The sequence below is a fragment of the Puma concolor genome, chromosome B1 (genome assembly GCF_028749965.1).
Source record: "Puma concolor isolate L17-30 chromosome B1, mPumCon1.1.hap2, whole genome shotgun sequence".
Lineage (NCBI taxonomy): Eukaryota > Metazoa > Chordata > Mammalia > Carnivora > Felidae > Puma > Puma concolor.
Genome location: NC_141670.1, coordinates 191,340,183 through 191,360,113, shown reverse-complemented (window position 1 = coordinate 191,360,113; position 19,931 = coordinate 191,340,183). Strand labels below are relative to the sequence as shown.

The 19,931-nt window shown below is 39.5% G+C and overlaps 1 protein-coding gene across 8 annotated transcripts; it reads left to right on the top strand.

Annotated features, from left to right (window-relative positions):
• The first annotated feature begins 568 nt into the window (after positions 1-568).
• PACRGL (parkin coregulated like) lies at positions 569-19,929 on the top strand. 8 transcript variants are annotated; one of them, XR_015250554.1, is made up of 11 exons: positions 573-708; positions 2,833-3,091; positions 4,823-4,890; positions 5,019-5,173; positions 8,213-8,280; positions 10,292-10,382; positions 13,083-13,217; positions 13,688-13,795; positions 15,551-15,631; positions 18,444-18,570; positions 19,305-19,929. XR_015250554.1 is itself a non-coding variant. In XM_086705343.1 (11 exons), exons 2-10 carry the CDS (start codon positions 2,967-2,969, stop codon positions 18,498-18,500), a joined length of 888 nt encoding a protein of 295 aa, XP_086561469.1. In that variant the 5' UTR covers positions 573-708; positions 2,833-2,966; the 3' UTR covers positions 18,501-18,541; positions 19,305-19,929. The 8 variants fall into 8 exon arrangements, 7 of the variants coding, with proteins under 7 accessions (XP_025777665.1, XP_086561469.1, XP_086561468.1 ...); XM_086705343.1 differs by having other exon boundaries at positions 18,444-18,541; XM_086705342.1 differs by lacking the exon at positions 19,305-19,929 and having other exon boundaries at positions 18,444-19,234.
• Positions 19,930-19,931: the final 2 nt, after the last annotated feature.

The following is a 19,931-nucleotide window of genomic DNA, read 5'->3' as shown; positions in this document are numbered from 1 at the left end:
GAGCTGTCAGCACAGAGCCCGACGCGGGGCTCAAACCCATGGACTGTGAGATCATGACCTGAGCCGAAGTCGGCTGCTTAACCGACTGAGCCACCCAGGCGCCCCCACACCCACTTTCTTAAAATACGGATGTATTATGTAGAATGCCCTGGCATGCGAATCAGGAAGTTATGGCAGGAAACGAAATTCCACAGCTGGGCCTGTAGGTGGCTTTGGCTCTCTTCCCCGAAGACCCTGGGGCTGGAGTTCACGATCCTTAGCTCTCAGGTGCTAGGGCAGGTGGAGAAAACAATATTTTAAGTGTTCAAGAAACGTGTTAAGTGTTAGGTACAGCGACTAGGGAGAGATTGTGGTGCAGGGAACTAGGAGTTTGTGCTCTCCTCTGCTCCCTGCACCTCTCATCAGTCCTCAAAGACCCTCCACACGGTGCCCCTTCGCCACCACGCAACGCCAACCCCCGGCACCTCGTTGCCAGGACAACCCTTTTCCGCCCGGCGCCTCCGCAGTCTTCCTGCTAAAGGCTGAGAGGACGCTGCGTGCGTCTGACGTCACTGCGCTGCGCGGCCAGATCTGGGGACCGCGCGAAGCCTCGTTTTCCCGAACCCCGGCGGTCGGTGACGCGAGTGGGTAGTTGGCCGAACGGGCTCAGGGCGAAAGTGCCAGCCGGAGTGGCGTCCGGCGTGCGCATCGCCGCGGGAGAGAGGCGCGGTAGGATCGGGTACCGGATGCCGTGGGCCAGGGGTGCGGGGATGCCGCCTTGCCGCCCGCGCCGTCTCCGCCCTGCAGGCTTCCGGGCTGGCCTGTCTCTAGGGCCGCCGGACTCGTTGCTAAGGACCTTGAAGCTGCCGAGCGCCGAGAGCGCACCCTTCCTTTCCCGGGGCCAGGCTTTGGCGGAAAGTAGCCCGCCCTTCCTCCTCCCCGCTCCCCGGCTCCTTAAAACAAAACAAAAAAGCCCAAAAAAAAACAAACAAAAAAACAACAACAAAAAAACCCCAAAACACTCAACTCTGTTTTTCTGGATTTTTTTCCTACACGTCCTCCTGATTTTCCAACTTTGACACCACTCTGTCCCTGAACGGGTCTTAAGTGTTTGGAAGAGTGTGGTGTTAGAGAGGAAGAGGGTAGGAAAAATGGAAGCAAATTTAAGACCCTTAATATTGGCCCTGTGGATTTATGGTAAAAAAGGGATTGAGATAGGTGGATATTGGGTTCTGTGGCTGCACTCTGGAATTTGAAGGAGCTTTAGAGATGGGTCACGGCTTCTTCAGTGGGATGCCTGTCACTTCTGGAACTTTCTGAACAACGGATGAGAGAGTAGGCAAAAAAGTGGCCTCTGCCCCTTGAGAATTTAGCAAGTCTTTTAGTGCGGTGGTCTCAAAGCGTGGTCCCGGAAGAAAGTGCATATAGGGAAAGAAATAGGATGTGAGCTGTCCAAAACAATGAAAACCAAAGTATGCTTTTCCTAGCGCTGACACGGAATGTCTATGGCCCCTTTCGGATGATCCGCGGCACCTAAGGAGACGAAAGGGAAAAGGAGGGTTCTGCTGTTGGGGCCCTGCTTGATTTGCTTGCTCTCTGGTATTATGACATAGTTTAGATGTTTGGGTCAAGTGGATTCTAGTGCCTGTTTAGAATCTTTATATTGTTTTGTAAAAGAATGAGAGGTGACTGCGATAATATTTGTAGCACAAAACAGTCCTTACCTTTTCACTTCCTTCCACCATTATTACCTCTTTACACCACCTTCCTCATGTTATTTAATGAAAAAATACTTAAAAGAGTTGTTGAGTGTAAGATGAATTAAGTCTTTTTTCTTTTACAAACAACTCATGTTCCGGTTTTGTTGTCAGTGGTATGCTCCCAGATGGGTATCATTTTAAAAAATTGAGCAGACTTAATCTGTAAGGTAAAGGTGGATTCTTTTAATAATAGGTGAAAAATAATTGTTTTGGAAAGCAAGCCTCTAGGGTGTTTTGAAAGTGAACGCAGAAATGTTTGCATCGTGTATGTGAGTTTTGAAATGACTGCTGTAATTTACCTAAGTATATTATACATAAAAACTGCCCTGTATGTGTAAAACCTTTGGAGGCTCAATTTTCTGGCATGTTTCAAAGTTTTTCAAAATGAAGAGTTTCAGCGGCTCTTTGAATTCATTCAAAATATAACGCAGCACCTTCTTGGAGGTACCTTTCAGGAACATCTTTTTCACATGAAAGAAGATAGAAATTTAGTTGTTCCTACACAAACTTTTGTAGATTTGGTAGGTAGTGTTGAAAACTATGCATCATGGTTTGATGTGTCCAACTCTGCTCTTTTTGTGTTTGTGGGTAGGATCTTTTGATGCCTCATTTTCAGCTGTGACAGCTATTACAATTTATGATCAAAATAAATATTAATTCATTAGTCTTCATCAACATTAAGAGCAGTTACTGTAATTGTCCCCAATTATAGAGTTGAAGAAACAGAGACACAGATTGATTGATTGATTGATACATACATATATGCATACATACATACAGAAACTTAGATCATGCTGTTCCCATCAGGAAATTCTCAAAACTGAGACCTGGCATGATAGCAAATACTTGTTGAATATTCACTGAAGTGCAGTGTTAGGTCGAAATATTTAAAGCCTGGCTTATCTTGACTTAGAATATTATCTGACAAATTTAATGAGCCATTAATTACCATAATTCTGGTAAATGCCTTAAGAATGAAAGTGAAATGTGATATTGGGAAGTAAGTCATCTGCTGGTAGTAAGATGAGGAAATTAGGTGAATGAAAATTGTTCTGTTTATGAAACGATCTTACATTTAATTTATCTTTGCAAGGCACTTGGATGTGGTCACATCATGTTTGAACTATCTTGGGGCTGAGTTAACGGAGTTTTGTCCTCCTTGTGAAGAATTCTAATTTGGCAAGTGGATTAAAATCATCTCATGAGGAATTACTTGCCAAAGCATCAATGTTTATCCTGAAGAAGAGAAAACGAAGGAGTCTGTGTCTCCAATATTTGAAAAACTCATTTGGAAGTGGAAGAAGACTTCATCTATGTTGCCTTAAAGGAAGATCTTACAGTGTAGTTGAGGAGTAGTTATATGCGTGTGTGTGTGTGTATGTGTATGTATATATGTGTATGTGTATATGTATATATGTGTATATATGTATATACACACATATTTTATTTTTTATTATTATTATGTTTTAACTTTTATTTATTTTTGAGACAGAGAGAGACAGAGCATGAACGGGGGAGGGTAAGAGAGAGGGAGACACAGAATCTGAAACAGGCTCCAGGCTCCGAGCTGTCAGCACAGAGCCTGATGCGGGGCTCGAACTCACGGACCACAAAATCATGACCTGAGCCGAAGTCAGCCACCTAACCGACTGAGCCACCCAGGCACCCCTATACACACATATTTTAAACTTTATTTTGAGAGAGAGCATGCACACGTGTGGGGGGAGGGGCAGAGAGAGAAGGAGAGAGAGAATCCCAAGCAGGCTCTGAGAGGAGTCTGCTGTGGTGCTCAAACCCAGGAACTCTGAGATTATGACCTGAGCCGAAATCAGGAGTCCAACACTTAATTGACTGAGCCACCCAGGCACCCCAGGGTAGTTATCTATTTAATAGAAATTCTAAAGGCTTAGAGTGGGAAATGCTCTAGTGGAAGAATGACTAGAGTGCTATGCAGTGAGGGAGTGGAGTAATCAAGTAGAAATAAGAAGGAGATAGTGCGGAAGTCAAGAGTGCCATGGACATACACATTTGAGAAACAGGAGATCAGGAAAGGCCGCATGGAATTTGGGACTGGAGCCAGACCTAGAAATACCAGCAGGCAGTTGGGTATATGAATCCAGGTGCGTGTGGTGGAGGATTGCTTGGTAGACATAGGAGTTTAGAAATAATCTGATTAGGCAGAAAATCATCACTGGGAACTAGAGTCCTCCCATTAGCGGAAAAGAGGAAAGCGTGGAAGAGGGAGAAGTGAACCATCGCTGGCTGGTTGAGCAACTTGATATAATGCCTTCTTTACTCCTCAGTAACAGCCTGTATAGGCTTGTATTATCCTCCACTTTTAAAATGTCTGGAAATCCAGGCTTGGGGAGATTAAATGATCTACCTAATTCATAAACCTGGTAATTGGTAGAGATGAGGGTGTAGACCCAGATCTGAGCCTAAAGCGGCTTCCACCTCATCACACCACATTGATTACATCTGTAAGAAGTGAAGGAAAAGAAGATAACAGTGCTCTTCAGTCTTTTAGCCTGAGGGACCAGAAAGTTGGTGGTACCTTGAATTAACAAGAGGTCCATAACTTCAGTGTGATAACCGTAGTTTTGGTTATGTTCAGGTTAAGGAGCTTCAGTACCTTGACTGGGAGAGGTCATTATGTCTTGAAAAGTCGGACTTGATATGCAGGTGTTAGCATTTGGGCCTTTGGAAATACAGAGACCAGAGAAGATAGAGACGCCAGGGGATGTGCCAACCTGTTACTCCTTTCAGAAATCCAGTCCATGTTTTCTGACTATAGCCAGAGGTCTGCAGTTGAGTTTCTAAAAGCTTATTTTGACAGTTTGAATGGGAAAAAATGTTTATTTTATTTATCTTATTTTTTACAGATTGTTTTTCATTTACTGTTATTGATACTGAAGTTGACATAATTTTGTATTTTTTCATTGGTCTTTGGGGTATTTTGCTCCATGCCATATCTTTTTTGTGTGTCTTTTACTATATTATTTACTCTGTTCTGTTTTGGTCTTTATGTTGTTAATGCATCTCTTACTCCCCAAATTCTGAAATCAAGTTGCATTTAACTGCAGGCGTGAAAGGGAAGCAATGCAGAAATCAGAGTGCCACGGAGGCGTTCAGCTGAGGAACAGAGGGGCAGGTACAGAACATTGCTTTTTAAATGAAGAGATGAATTGGGTTAGTGACACATTCTGTTACACAGATGGATAAGAGTGAACTTTATCTCTTCCACCTCTTTTGTTGTTGTTGATCTTCCGTTTTTTCCAGATAACTGTGATCAAAGGACATCATCGAGCATACAAATAAAACATAGGACTACAGTTCAACAAGGCAAATCCTCATCATCAACCAGTTCTCCAGAGTCCGCAAGAAAATTTCATCCTCGACCAAGTGATAAACTTAACCCTAAGACAATTAACCCGGTAGGCACAAAAGACAGTCAGGACTGCCTTGTAGGCATTGTTTTTTGTTTTGTTACATTTAGGTTAGTGATGAAGGGCATATGGTAATCATGATGAAGAATGGAAATAATGATGATGTAAGTGTGGAAATGAGAAGGTGTCAAAGGGGGAATAACCAGTTGTGGCGTATCCTGTCACATTCATGGAGCAGTACTGTAGAGTGTAAGATGAATTTCATATCAGCTTTATTTTTTATTTTCTTTAGTTCTGCTACTTCCTAACGTCAGTGAGTAAACTTGTATTCAATTGACGTGGGAGGAACCACATGCTTCCGTAGTTGCATAAACGTCCCTATTTTGCTTTGATTTATAAATTAGCTCCCCAGGAAATGCCTCTATAGTACCAGCCTCCCTTTGCCTTCTGACAGCAATTTAACCACATTTCACAAATAGGAGATTTACGCGCATGAAAGTGGATAATCGTTAAGTGTGTAGATCACTGAATTATCCAGAAAGTGAGCACACGTGTGCTACAACACCAGGCAGTGTGTGGCCCAACCTTGCGTAGGGTAAGATGATCCTGGTTTCAGCCTTTAAAGGGGATTATGAGAATGGCGGAGACACTGATTTTGATGGCGGGTAAAACATAGAAAGGGTACGATGAACTGGCCAAGGGCAGGAGATTTTCTGACTTTCCAAGTGAAAAATTGTGTAAGCATATGTGTTGCTTTGCTTCTTTCTGTAAACTGCACAGTGTCAGAGGAGTGGGACTCCCGGAGAATGCCCTCCTCTCTCCTTGCCCTTGCTTCTTTTTCCCACGTTTAATTGAGAGATTCATGGTGACACTTCTGTTGTCTTCCTCTCTTTGGGGAAAGAACTTTGTGAAGTAGTAATATTTAGTGGCCCTAACCTTAAATTTTATTACTAATTAAGGAGAGTTTGGGGAAATAATGACTTGACCTGAGAATAGAGGATATTAGACAAGACCATGTCGAAGGTCTGTAAAAGCTACCAAACCAGAGTAAGTCAGTCAGAAGTCAGGACAGAAGTCACCATTAGGGAAAAAAGGTGGTTAGTGACTGGGAAGAGGCACGGCAGAGGTTCCTAGGGTGCTGGTCACATTCAGGTTTTCCACACCTGCATGTTGTTACCCCACTGTTTTGGAGAATTCACCGGTCTACGTACCTATAATTTATACACTTTAATGTGCGTAAATTTTGAGCACTTCACTTGGATCCAAAATTACATGTGATGAAACTCAGTATAGTGAAGTATATTTAATGTTGATAATTTTACAGTTGAAATCTTAGTGTGTGATGATATTGTTAAAAACTGAAGGGACTATAGTTTTTTTCATGGTAATGGAATTTTGGTAAAATTTGGTAAAGATTGATAAAATGAACCCACTGGTAGAAAAAAAATTGATAATGGAGACTTGGAAGATAAAGCTATGATTATCTCTAAAATGAGTTAAAAATTAAAGGAAAAGAATGGAATGGCTTAGAATTTCAATCAGAAATTTTGTCTTGGTGGTTGTTTTGGATATTTAGGGATTATTTACATGATCTGTAGGTCCAAAAAGTAAAATCAGTTCCTAATAGGTGGCAGAACTAAAAAAGTGTTTGTAGTCCTAATTTGTCTTAATTTTTCCCCCCACTTCAACACTTTTTCAAGTTTCCTTATCTGATATCAATTACTTGAAAACAGTTTTTAAAATAAATTTTTCTTAGTAGGAATTGTAATTAAATGAATGAAACATTACTATTTCTGTGAATTATTATGCAGAATGTGGGTTGAACTTTGTAAATGAATCTCCTATTATAGTATTATGTGTCAGTGACATTTCCTCTGTGTGTTTTAACTTCAAACATGTGTTTTTCCAGAGGAAAAAAGGTTAATTCTAAACTTATACCCTTAAATGTATTTTTAAATTACTGCAAGTGATTGAAAAATATTTTTATCTAGTTGTATCTTTAAAACAGATTAGTCCGTTTATATTTTATAATTTAGACAACTGTATTTTATTTGATTATGTTCAAAGTACTGTGTGATAAAATATTAACTTTTTGTGCCTAAATTCTCTAAGGATCAACTGTATTGAAATCATGTATGCTGTGATTATTTAAACATTGTGATTGATCATCTCTTAAATGATCTTTGGGAATAGATACAGAGTTAATTGATTCTTTTGTTTTTTAACTTTTTTTTTTTTGATGTTTATTTATTTTTGAGAGAGAGAGTGTGAGCAGGGGAGGGGCAGAGAGAGAGGGAGACAGAGGATCCTAAGCGGGCTCCGTGCTGAGAGCGGAGAGCCCCATGTGGGGCTTGAACTCACAAACCATGAGATCCTGACATGAGCCAAAGTCGGACACTTAACTAATGGAGCCACCCAGTCACCCCCAGAATTAATTTATTCTTAATATGTGGACAAACAAAGTTGTGAAGTTATATATCTAAGCAAACACATCTGAGCACATGTTTGTGAGAGCCTTGCTCCACCTTCAGCTCTGTCACTCCTGCCTATCGTAAGCCTTTGCTTTTTGTAGAAGCGTGAAACCATTTGGGAGAAATTACAGGTTCTGGACCATCCAGACCATCCATATTTGACTGGAGGACAAGCAGGAGATGTGCTGGCCACTGAAGACAATTCTGCTTTCCCTGTACCTAACACTTCTTCCCCATGTAGCCCTCACCTTGAGAGGTCACAGTGGGGGGGGGGGTAGAAAGATGTATTATCTTTGTTATATTTATTTATGGTGTTCTTATAATAGTATTTGTCTATATTATATATGTGATCCCAGCTCCTTCACGCCCTCTGAAACAAGTTAGGGGTTAAAAAGAAATACACAGTTTGTGGCTGTGGCTGTGGGTCCAGTACTGAGGGGACTGATCGTTTTCCTCAGGTGTGTTGCTGAGTCGAGTGATGCACTTGATACCAGCATCGTGGGTGAAAAGTCAGATGTCCCTTTGCCTCTGACCTCAGCAGGATTAAAATTGGGCAGGTATCACAGAGTGGAGGTGATGGTATACTTACTGCATTCGTGTCGTCTTTTTCTTTCAGTTTGGTGAACAGTCCCGAGCCCCTTCTGCATTTGCGGCTATTTACTCTAAAGGAGGTATTCCTTGCAGGTAAATCAGTACGGATGATAACTGACCAGATTATTCAAAATAACTGAGTCAAATCAATAACAGTTTTTAGTTTAAATGTATTGAAAATTTTATATACTAGGAGGTTGCAATAAAGGTGACTTATTTACACTTTGGCTGTTGGACTGGGGTAGATCGTGAGACATTGTTGAAGAAAATCATTTCAGTTCAAAATAGAATTACAAATAGATCTGTAATTTAAGAAATGGAATTAACCAGTTTCTGAAACAATATAAGCATTCATAGCCTCGGGCAAGTTGCAAGTAAATAGTCTGAAACTGAAAGTTTACAATTGAATGGAATTGTTTCATTAGTTTGTTGTTGTTGTTGTTGTTGTTGTTGTTGTTGTTTTGGGTTTTTTTTAATGGAGATTATTTTTTCTTATTTTATTTTTTATTTTTTAAAATTTACGTCCAAATTAGTTACCATATAGTGCAACAATAATTTCAGGAGTAGATTCCTTAATGCCCCTTACCCCTTTAGCCCGTCCCCTCTCCCACAATCCCTCCAGCAACCCTCAGTTTGTTCTCCATATTTATAAGTCTCTTCTGTTTTGTACCCCTCCAGGTTTTTATATTATTTTTGTTTCCCTTCCCTTATGCTCGTCTGTTTTGTCTCTTAAAGTCCTTATATGACTGAAGTCATATGATTTTTGTCTTTCTCTGACTAATTTCACTTAGCATAATACCCTGTTTCATTAGTTTTTGAAATGACATTTGAAAAATTTCAAAAAGTTGTATTTATTGACATTATATTTATTAATGAGTATATACGGTAGTTCTTCCTCACTTTTGATACAGTTTTTGCCACCTTTTGTGATAGCCATCAGAAGTGTTTTAAAGAAAACGATATAGTTACTGATAGAATGATACCATTTTAAGATTTCACTACCAAGAAACATTTCTTTCTTCTAAGTGTATCCAGTTTTAGCTGTTCTAGGTGATGGGAAATGTCATTTTCATTGTGGAAAGAATAACCACGACATTCTTTTTGTTGTTTTCTAAAATTCAAGAAATGTAGTTTTTAATGGTATTTGCAGATTTGGAGAAATGAGCTCAAGAGGCATTCCTCACTTTATTGTTATTATTTTTTTATTTTATTCTGAGTCAAAACCATATTTACATATTCTTACACCCCCCCCTCTCCACTCTAAGCAATCATGGTTGCTAAAATTGTAAAAATGTTACCAAGGCCTCTTGCTATTAAGAAAATAACACTAAAAAAGGTGTCAAGAAGTTGAGAACATTACAAAAGGGTGAGGAAACATTTGAGCGTCTTGAGTAAGTTCACTGTCATGGTTATGATGAGGGTTCTCTTGATGCATTTATATATCAAAACCTGTATCAAATGTTACACTTCATAACCATGTACAGTTTGTTGCATGTTGGTTATGACTCAGTAAAGCTGTTAATAAAAAAAAAAATTAAAAAAGCAACAGCAGCAGCAGTGACCCATGCAAGGGGCTACCATTTTGTAACCCTGCATGGGCTGTTTCACCTCCTGGCCTCTGTTTTCTTTTGTGTAACAGAGGGGAAATCTGGCTTGTACTTAGATCATGAGGGTTAAAGAATCTGTATCTGAAAAATAATGTTCCATATAAAACACGTTACTATTTCTAATTATCACATTTCTTTGTTTGCACATTGGTAGGTTACCTATTTTGTTATAATTATGACTTAAACATGTCAAGTGTAGCATTTGTGTTAAGACTCACAGATGGCAGCATGCTTGAACTCCCAACAGTGTAGGCTGAACACATGTGGAGTTTAGTTTTGCTGCGAAACAGTTTTGCTGAAAGGATAGGAGTGTGGGGTTACAGACTTTGCTGTGTGAGATGCCTTCGTAATAACGTTGCAAGCCATGATATTCCTACATGTTACAGAATAGTTCTAATATGATTATGTTCTGGAAAGAGTCTGAATGTGTTAGAGAATTAGTGTTTAATATATAATTACATTGTCCGTGTTGCGTTTACCAGTGTTTGTTATTTTAGATTGGTCCATGGTTCAGTGAAACACAGATTGCAGTGGGAATGTCCTCCTGAAAATCTTCCATTTGATCCTCTTCTTATTACTTTAGCAGAGGTATGTGTGATTTCCATTTCTCCTGAGTGTTTATGGAAAAAAAACACCTTAAAAACTGTATTAAATGTTACTTCACAACGCATCAGTAAATCTTATTTTATGCTTTTGGAATAAGAGCCAAGCGAAAGTCATTAAAACACCAATGCTCCCTTAGGAACTAATTATGATCAGTATATGTTTATTAGAAACTGATTAATCAGCTTTATAAACAACTTAGTCTACACAGGGATTTGTAGATAAGTAGATGAAATATTCACACTTAATTCCAAAAAAGTACTTGGGATCATATTGAATGAGTCATATCAGGAGAACATCAGTGGTTTAACGTAAACTACATCAGATAGCAATGAGTGGTTGATCTATTTCTGTACAACCAGTCATGTTTAACGTGAATGTGATATGTTTTTCAGGGAACTGATGCTAACTACCTAAACGTCCTTTTGGAAAATTCTCTGGGCTTTTGCCCACCTGTACATTTTAAGTTGAATGTCAGGGAGGTCGTTTTGTAGAGGATTTTAAGAAAATTTTTGATAGATTCCTTGTATTTTTTAACATGTCAGGAAAAAGTTGGCAGAGTATTAGCTTTAAGTGGATCAGTGATCTCTTCTGTGAAATTTATTCCCTTAGAGTCACAAGTTGAGAAATGAACTAGCCAGTTGTCTTATGTTTAAGTTACAGATACTTGTCTTTTTTAAGAGTTACGATCATTTTTGTTGGTCTTTGTTTTTCTTAATTTATATCTCCGCTTACAAGATGATTTTGGTTTAATAACAGCATATTTTTATGGGTAGCCTATTTTGAAATTCAGTTTTGATCAAAGTCTTTTAAACTTGGTATTAAAAACTTAAAAATGTATCAATGTTTCATTAGTTTAAAAAAATTTTTTAAACCTTTGGTATATGGTAGCAGACCAATTTTTAGATGAATCACAACTATAGTGACACCTTTGAAAACATGGTCCAATTAGGAGTGCCTGCCTGGGTGGCTCAGTTGATTAAACATCCCACTCTTGATTTCGGCTCAGGTCATGATCGCACAGTACGTGAGATCAGATCAGGCCCTGCATCTGGGTCTGGGCTGACTGTGAGGAGCCTGCTTGGGATTCTCTCTCTCTCTTCTGCCCCTCCCCCATGACCTGGTGCACCTGCCCACTCACTCTCTTTCTCAAAAATAAACATTAAAAAAAAAAAATGCTCTAGCTAATCACAAAGTGAGGAAGGTGAGGGGAGTTCTTTAATTTGGAGAGTCCCTAAAGGGACTCTGTGTTTAGTTGAGATTACATAAAGTCAGTGCTTTAAATAATTATTTTCCAAACACCAATGCCTTTATTTCTGTGTTGGGTACATTATTAGCCTTTCCTTCTACTTATTAAATAATGGAAAAGTACTGACAGAACCACCACTATGGACATCCACTTCTCTTGACCTGATCCCTCATCTCTACAATGACCAGGAGAGGCACAACCTTAGGGTGATAGAAGCTGTGTTCCAAAGTGGTGCTGCTGTGCTTGGCGGTCCAGGAAAAGAAGTGTTTGATGACTGTTTGGAAGCAGATAGTTTGGTCTAAAGAGCAAATTGGTTGAAAATTAGTATTTTTAGGCATGACTTTGCAGCCAGTTTTACTTATTCACAGGTAATAATTAGTCAAACTGAGGGAATATTGCTGTTGCTTTTTTTTGTATTACGTTTTCAAAAAAAGTCAGGTGGCTCTTCTGTCTTGACTCAAAGTGATGGATTAAATCATAAAAGAGTACTATCCAATAGTTTCTGATGCATTTAGGGTGAAAGAAATGATACGGGTCATTTTCATATATATATATTTTTCAATCTTATTTATTTTTGAGAGAGAGACAGAGTGTGAGCAGGGGAGGAGCGAAGAGAGAGGGAGACACAGAATCTGAAGCAGGCTCCAGGCTCTGAGCTGTCAGCACAGAGCCCAACATGGGGCTTGAACTCATGAACCGTGAGATCATGACCTAAGCCAAAGTCGGACGCTCAACTGACTGAGCCACTCAGGCTCCCCTTCATATTTTTATTTCACATTCCAATGTTAAAAATGACATTTAAAATCTTACAGTGGTTTTCTGTAAGATTTTCATAGGAAACGATGTTTTTTAAATATCTTAATATAAAATATTTAAATATGAAGGAAATACAATATTTTAGAAACTCATTAAACAAGTTGTAAAGTCACTGTAAAGGTAGGAGGTCCAATAATTATAAACCATCATTTTAGGCTGATTTTCTGTGCTTTCAGACAGTATTTGGTAGTACACACAAAATGTTTTCAGTATCCTAGTGAGGGTTTCTTTTACGTTTTTTCTTTTTTTTTATTATTTGCCTTTCCTCTCTCTTCCTCTCCCCTTTTATTTTCTTCCTCCCTTTCTTTTTCTTTATTTCCTTTATTTTTCCTTGCTTTTCCGTTTCTTTTTTCTGTTCCTTTAATGTTCAAAATGTTTTCCTTCCTTCCTGTGGGTAGAAATTCTTCCTGTCCTATGTATGTCCTTTGTTCCACAATTTCTGGGTTTAATTGAAATTGTAATTATTGAAATTATAAATCATGATTAGGAAAACCATAATAAAACTTGATTTTCATTTAGACTAGTAAGAATTCAATTTTGTTGTTAGTATAACCAGATGCTTAGTAAATCTTTTTTGTTTGCTTGTTTGTTTTGTTTTGTTTGTTTTTTGTCTTTGGCAGGGTTTGAGAGAGACTAAACATCCATACACCTTCGTGTCAAAGGAGGGATTTAGAGAATTACTTTTGGTCCAGGGAGCTCCTGAAAAAGCTGTGCCTTTGCTTCCAAGACTGGTTCCTGTGCTAAAGGCGGCTCTGGTATCCTCTATTCCTTTGGACTTTCTGTGGTACATTTAGAATATTTTATGTCTTTTTTTCTTCCAAATTGTATGCAAATGAGTCCTTTACCTGTGATTTTGATGTGCATGCAAAATTAGGCCATGGTTATTCAGGGACAAATGATTACTTACTTGAAGACACCTGTAGAGGATATCCGAAAGGTAAAAGGGGACATTTTTAGTAATTAGAGAAAGTAAGAAACTTCACATCAGCCTTGCTGCTTGCTGTGATACAGCTAAGCTAATGTTTCAGTCAAGCCAGAAGTTTATTTTTTTGCTTCTAGATGGTATAACATTAAAGGGTATTTTTTTAGATTCAGGGTTTAGTGGCTTATCTTCTAATTTTGAATGTTCAGTCTTACTTTTTTCTCCACCTGCTTGCCCTTTCTTCTTACTTGTCTTTCCTCTTTCCTTTTCTGCCCCTGTACCCCTGACCGTCTAACCCCCCAGGTACACTTGGATGATGACGTGTTTGCAAGAGGTCTGAATGCTCTCGTGCAGCTAAGTGTCGTCGTTGGTCCTTCTCTGAATGACCATCTGAAACATCTGCTGACAAGTGTAAGTACTGAAAAGGTGACAGAGTGCTTGTGTATGCGTATCATGCGCTGTCTGTATCTTGTTCTGATCAGTGGCTTCCAGTTAGTCGTTAACGGATTCAGAAATCCTAAAAAAAATCTGATTCCTCTTCTTTTTTTTTTTTAATGTTTATTTAGTTTTGAGAGAGAGAGAGAGAGAGAGAGAGACAGAGTGAGAGCGAGAGTCGGGGAGGGGACAAAAATTAACGAACAGTACAATGGTCTTATGCCCGTGTTGATTAGCATGGATTATAAAGACAGCTCATCCACCCTCCTCTGTAATTGTACATTGCCACAGTCATGTTTTTCATCATTTTCTTTGTTTTTCCTTGTAAGCTTTTTAGTGAATCTGTAAACAGTATTCAGGATGAGACGTTTTCCTGTTATGTGTAGCTTAATCCTTAGGACAGATACACACTGGGATACTGGACAGTTAGAAGGACTCGTGAAACTCAAAAAGCTGTTACACGGTTTCAGTTCATTACAGTGAAGGGCTACCAAGTAAAATCCACAAAGCAAGGAGGTGCACAGAGCAGAGCCCAGGAAGGACAAAGTGTGGAGTCTCCAGTTGACCTCTCACACTGGAGTTGTTGGACAGCGCTTGCTTCCTCCAGCCAGAAGTGATATGTGGCAACACAGATGGAGTATTGCCGTCCTAAGAAACTCCCCTCAGCGTGGTGTCCCAGGGTTCATATTAGGGTTCTGTCAAGTAAGCATGACTGGCTGCTTGCATGGTCGACCTTAGTCTCCAGCCTCTTCAGAAGCTGAGCTGAGATCAAGTGGCCCATAGGCCCCATGTAAACAAAGATGCTCTTATCTGGCAGGATCATACCAAGGGCTTAGAGGTTCCCATCCAGGAGCCAGAGACAAAGGCCAATCTTTTCTTTAGGTGGAATTAATCTTTTACTGCACACACTAATAAAAAATTAAAGTCCTTGCTGGAATAACCCACAGCTGGCATTTCTCTGTGTGCATCCTTCTGTAGTTCAGAGTTGAGGCATGTATTTCAATCATAGTTTCACTGTTTTTTTCTTGGACCAGTCCATTTAGAGAGATCCTAGAACTCTCTAGGATGTTTAGTTTAGCTTCTTACTCTGCAGAGAGACCATACACCCCGGGAACATCTAGCAAATCCTATAGAGAGTAGGGATGGTAGTGAATCTATCAGGATTGCTATGCTGAGGTTAGGAATAGCGGGAGATGAATTCCCACCAACACCAGGTGTTTGATGGAGAGAAGACACAGTGGGAATAGACTCTCGAACCTTAATATATGGGAAGCCTTAGGAGAGAAGGAAGAGGATCCTGGCAGGTGTTTGCTTACAACCTTTAGGTCAGCAGGTTGTACCTGACTAGCCACAGGAATTTCACCCTAATATATAAAATGACTTATTTTAGATTGATTACTCCATTCAGACATTCAACATTTTGACAAATCTGTTGCTCTCTGCCCTTCTGTTTTGTGTTCTGTGCCAAGTATTATGCTGGACACTGGAACTATAATGCTGAACTTGTTTTAACAAATATAGTGGTGTCTATTGTATATAAATTTCAATGAGATATTTTCTAAAAGAAGCCTTGGAATCTAAAACAAATTAAGTGGTGTTTGTGTACTTAACTATACAGTAAGGATTCAATGATTTTATTTCTAGTTAGCATACTCCTTAGTGAAGTTTTACTTATGCCTGTGGTGAATATTGCTACTTTTCCAAATCATTCTCCCAATCTTATTTTAAAAGCTTTCCAAGAGACTGAGGGATAAGAAATTCAAAGAGCCCATCACCAGTGCATTACAGAAGCTAGAGCAGCATGGTGGGAGTGTAAGTAAAGCCTTATTCCTTAAGTCATGGGTTTTTGTTTGTTTGCTTCTTTGTTTTTTACTTTTATACTATGAAACTGACTGTATGATATCTATTATTTCAACCACAAGTTATCATGTGGAGTTGATATTTTCATTTGAGACTTCAGAGGTCACACGGTTTCTAAGCATTGGGATTCGGACCAGATTGTGTTAACACGGCCGTTCACTTCCTCTGCACTGACTATACCCTCCATGTGGTGCGACTTGACAGGTTTTTTTTCTTTAGTTTGGATGTTCTTGCTTAGTCCATTGGAAAATTCAGAAAACAAAAGGATTAACACAGAGAGCTCGTTGAAGAAAGTACTTTCCTTTTTCTTTCATTTCCCATCTTTTCTGTCTAAAAAATTTACAATCTTCCCATCTTCAAAGATTGAAATGAGATTTCCAGATGGCTGCAATATCATGTCTCGAAGTGCATGCTATCTGGAACGTGTGTGCACACACACACACACAAGGATGAATCAAATTATTCTGGCTTGCAAGAATGTGCGGGACTCTCTGGGGGAATCTCATTATTATATGTGGGGTGTCAAATAACTAGGTTAAGTGAATTTTCATCATTTAAAGCAGTGTTCACATAATCTAGTCTTGGAAATATTTCTGTAAAGCAGTGATCCTGTCTTGTTTTGGAGATTATATGTAATCAGATCCTTTTTTTTTTTTTTTTTTTAAGTTTATTTATTTTGAGAGGTTGGGGATGGGGAGCAGAGAGAGAGAATCCCAAGTAGGTTGCACGCTGTCAGCACAGCATGGCTCAAATTCAAGAATCACAAACTGAGTCGAAATCAAGAGCCAAGCACTCAACCTGCTGAGCCACCCAGGCGCCCCAACATTTAATCGGATCTTAATGATAGCTTTGCATGGGACTGTTTTAACATTGGAGAACTTAGTTTCATTGCAGCTACTTCCTAAAGGAATTATAAAGGAAATTTGTGTGATCATATACAATTTTAAAATGTCAGATACGTTAGTTTAAACTTTGTCTAAGTTACCTAATTTGACCAATTACAGTGACTTTTAAAATTGATTATATTCGTTCCGTGATGAATGCCTAGAATAAAGTTTAGGTGGAGCAGGTAAGTCCCTAGACTACTAGGTAACGGATTTCTTTATTGCATGTGGAGGATTAGCATTCAGACACCTTGTTGAGAGGTACAGAACCATCCCCTAGCCAATCCAGTGTCCTCAGCAGAGGGAACTTCTTTTTGCTTATAGATGTGCTTCTGAGAATTGGAATGCAAAATAATTTGCCAATTCCTCCCTTGTGAAATGCAAGTAAACGGATGCTAAATAATGATGATACAGCTTCCAATCTGAAACTCTCCCTGGCTGGTTTACACACATCCTGTGGAATCGGGCAAGAAGAAAGGGGCAGGCCCAGCATGTTAGATTTCATGAGTAGGTGTGTGGAGGAGGGCATAGTTTTCGAGTAAATAAACTTCAGACAGAACACACGAGATTTGGAGGAGAACACAGAGGGGTGTACATGCGCAGCCCGGAGCTCCCGAGGCAGTCAGTGAGGGAGCTCCGCTTGTTGCCACGCGATGTCATTGTTTTGAATCTTGCTAATACAGGGTAAAAAAAGATTTTGCAGTTAAGTATTGTTTGCTCCTTCAGACTTTTTCTCTTCTTGTTTTCGACTTCTACTGTCTTACATAATATTTCAATAATTTGATAATAATATTTGATCAGAGATTTTCTGTTGGTGTGCTATTAAAAATTGGCCTAATTACCATTATGCTTTTGCTTTCAGTACTTTGTAATCCTCCCTGAAATTAACAAGTGCTCTTCTTTGTCTTCAAAAACCAAATGTTTATATATCTTTCTCCTTCTCTAAATAGTAGAGATGAGTCTTTAAAATTTTTTTTAATGTTTACTTATTTTTGAGAGAGACAGAGACAGAATGCTAGTGGGTTAGGGGCAGAGAGAGAGGGAGACACAGAATCCGAAGCAGGCTCCAGGCTCCAAGCTGTCAGCACAGAGCCCGACGCGGGGCTCGAACTCACGAGCCACGAGATCATGACCTGAGCCGAAGTCAGCTGCTCAGCCGACTGAGCCACTCAGGCGCCCCAGTAGAGATGAGTCTTTAAAAGAATCTTCTCAGTATTACAGTTTCTCGTTTCTTGGGGCTTGTGTGTGCCACAGTGATGGAAACATTCAGCTCCAGGGCAGACAGGAAAGTGAGTTATAGTCACAGTGTCATTTTCTTATAACCAATCAGTTGACTACCTGCCTTAAGTTGCAGTTGGTTCACTCTCAACCTTGATAGAATTTTCATCCTAAATCACAGGCACATCTGTCTTGGAAAAGGTACGTACTTGCACACACCCCAATCTTTATCGAACACGTGGGAAGTGATTACCTGTCAGGTACTCAGTTTGAGTACTTTTTAGACATTGTATCCATTTAATCATCACTGCAGCCCTCAGGGGTAGAATTTGTCGTTATCCCCCTTTAAAGACCTAGAAACTGAGGCTCAAAGAAAGAACTAGCCCCAGATTTGACAGGGAAGCGACTGGCAGCAGCTGGATTCATACACTGGTGATCTGGTTCCTAACTAAGTCTCCAGTTAAACATTTTTTTAAACAGAGGACAACCTGTACTGTATTCAACTCAGAAAAAATGTTACACTTCTCATTCCATCATTCTGTTCTCATTCCATTTGGTTTGAGTGTTGGACACTTCTTTAGGCTTGTTCCTACAGGTGTAATTAATGCCTGTTAGGGAACCCTGCATGATACTAATGAAGCTACGTTTTTTTCTGTTGACAGGGAAGCCTTATCATCATCAAATCTAAAATTCCAACATATTGTTCCATATGCTGTTGAAGAAAGGAGCCCACAAAAATCTCCTTACTTCCTGGTGACAGGTGTGAAATGCTGGCCATGGGCACCTATGGTACCTTTTCAGATTCACTTCAGGTTGTTCTTTTGTAAATCACAGCCACCATTCATTCCTTACTAGTTTAAGATGAGTAAACCTAGTTCCACTGAATCATAATAAACGTTACTCATCAACAAGAAAGAATGGTCAGTGATGGGGAGTTTCTCAAAACAGTTCTACAGTAGTATAATTTTGTGGGGTCGGTTTTTCATATATTTACAGCTTAGTGCAAACAACCATTACTGGGTTTATAGTAGATGCATTTGTATTTATTTTCTAATGCTTTGTATTAATAATATCCCTTTCACACTCAGTTTGTAGCTGTGTGCTTATTTTTAGACATTTTGTCATTTTGTCATTTATCAAAGCTATGGAAATTTAAAGTATGGATAAACATTTGTGAGTTCACTTTTAATTATTGTCTGTACATATGCATCTTATGATGTAGAATCCTTGGAAAAAGTACATGCCAGAATATTCTAGTTTAAGAATTTTTTTTTACGTGTGTAAATTCTCTTGTAAGTATGTTGTTTATTACAACTTATTAAAACTGCCTAAACTTTAGGTGTTGGGTTTTATTTAAGTAAATGTCATCTTTGTATCCTGTAGTCTGAAAATACTGAAGATACTCATGTCATGAAGATCTTCAGAAATTAAAATCTGAAAACATTTAAATGCACTCCGTGATTTTGTCGTGCCTGCTTATGTTTAACCATTAATTAAAAAAGCTTTTAAAACATACTTTATAGGCATAGCCCTCAGTGATGGTGTTGTAGATGCTGACCCTGGATCGCTCTACAAGAGAAAGGAATGGAGTGAGAAATAGAAAACCAGAGTACGACTTCCCATCCTGAGGGCAAGAAGAGGCTGTGGGGACATGAGTAGCCACCACACTGAATCCAAAGCAGATTTTCTTTGGGAGGGATGAAGATTGGGGATCACTCCTTTCTGCAGGAGCAGCCGTCTTCGGTCTCAGCAGCATCGGAGACCACCCTCTCGCTCCTTCTCTCAAATACACGGAGTGACCTCTTTGCAGTTCTCACCTCAGATACAGTCTCACAGCTGGGATGTCAAGGAACACAAGTAATTTCTAAGGAGTCGTAAGTGCAGAAATGCCCATCGCCCCTCAGAGCTCTGGTCCTTCCCAGTTCCCCCGTCTGGGATACTCTTTCCTCAGGTCTCTGCTCCCGTCATGTCCGCGGACCACATGAGCTAAAACACCCGCCGGCCCACTGGTCTTGCTTTTACTCTTCTTCATCGCACCCAGCCCCACCCTGAGGCAAACGTGCACACGACCCGACAGTGCCAAAAGAAGGACATGATATTTTCAATCTGGTACTTAACACTTGTTGGAATAAATACCTGCAACATGGACA

Excerpts from the sequence above, each read along its gene's own strand:
- PACRGL (XM_086705343.1), top strand. The coding sequence starts at position 2,967 with ATGTTTATCCTGAAGAAGAGAAAACGAAGGAGTCTGTGTCTCCAATAT. Across the intron at positions 5,174-8,212 it reads ACCCTAAGACAATTAACCCG|TTTGGTGAACAGTCCCGAGC; the intron begins GTAGGCACAAAA and ends TTTTTCTTTCAG. Across the intron at positions 13,796-15,550 it reads TGAAACATCTGCTGACAAGT|CTTTCCAAGAGACTGAGGGA; the intron begins GTAAGTACTGAA and ends TTATTTTAAAAG.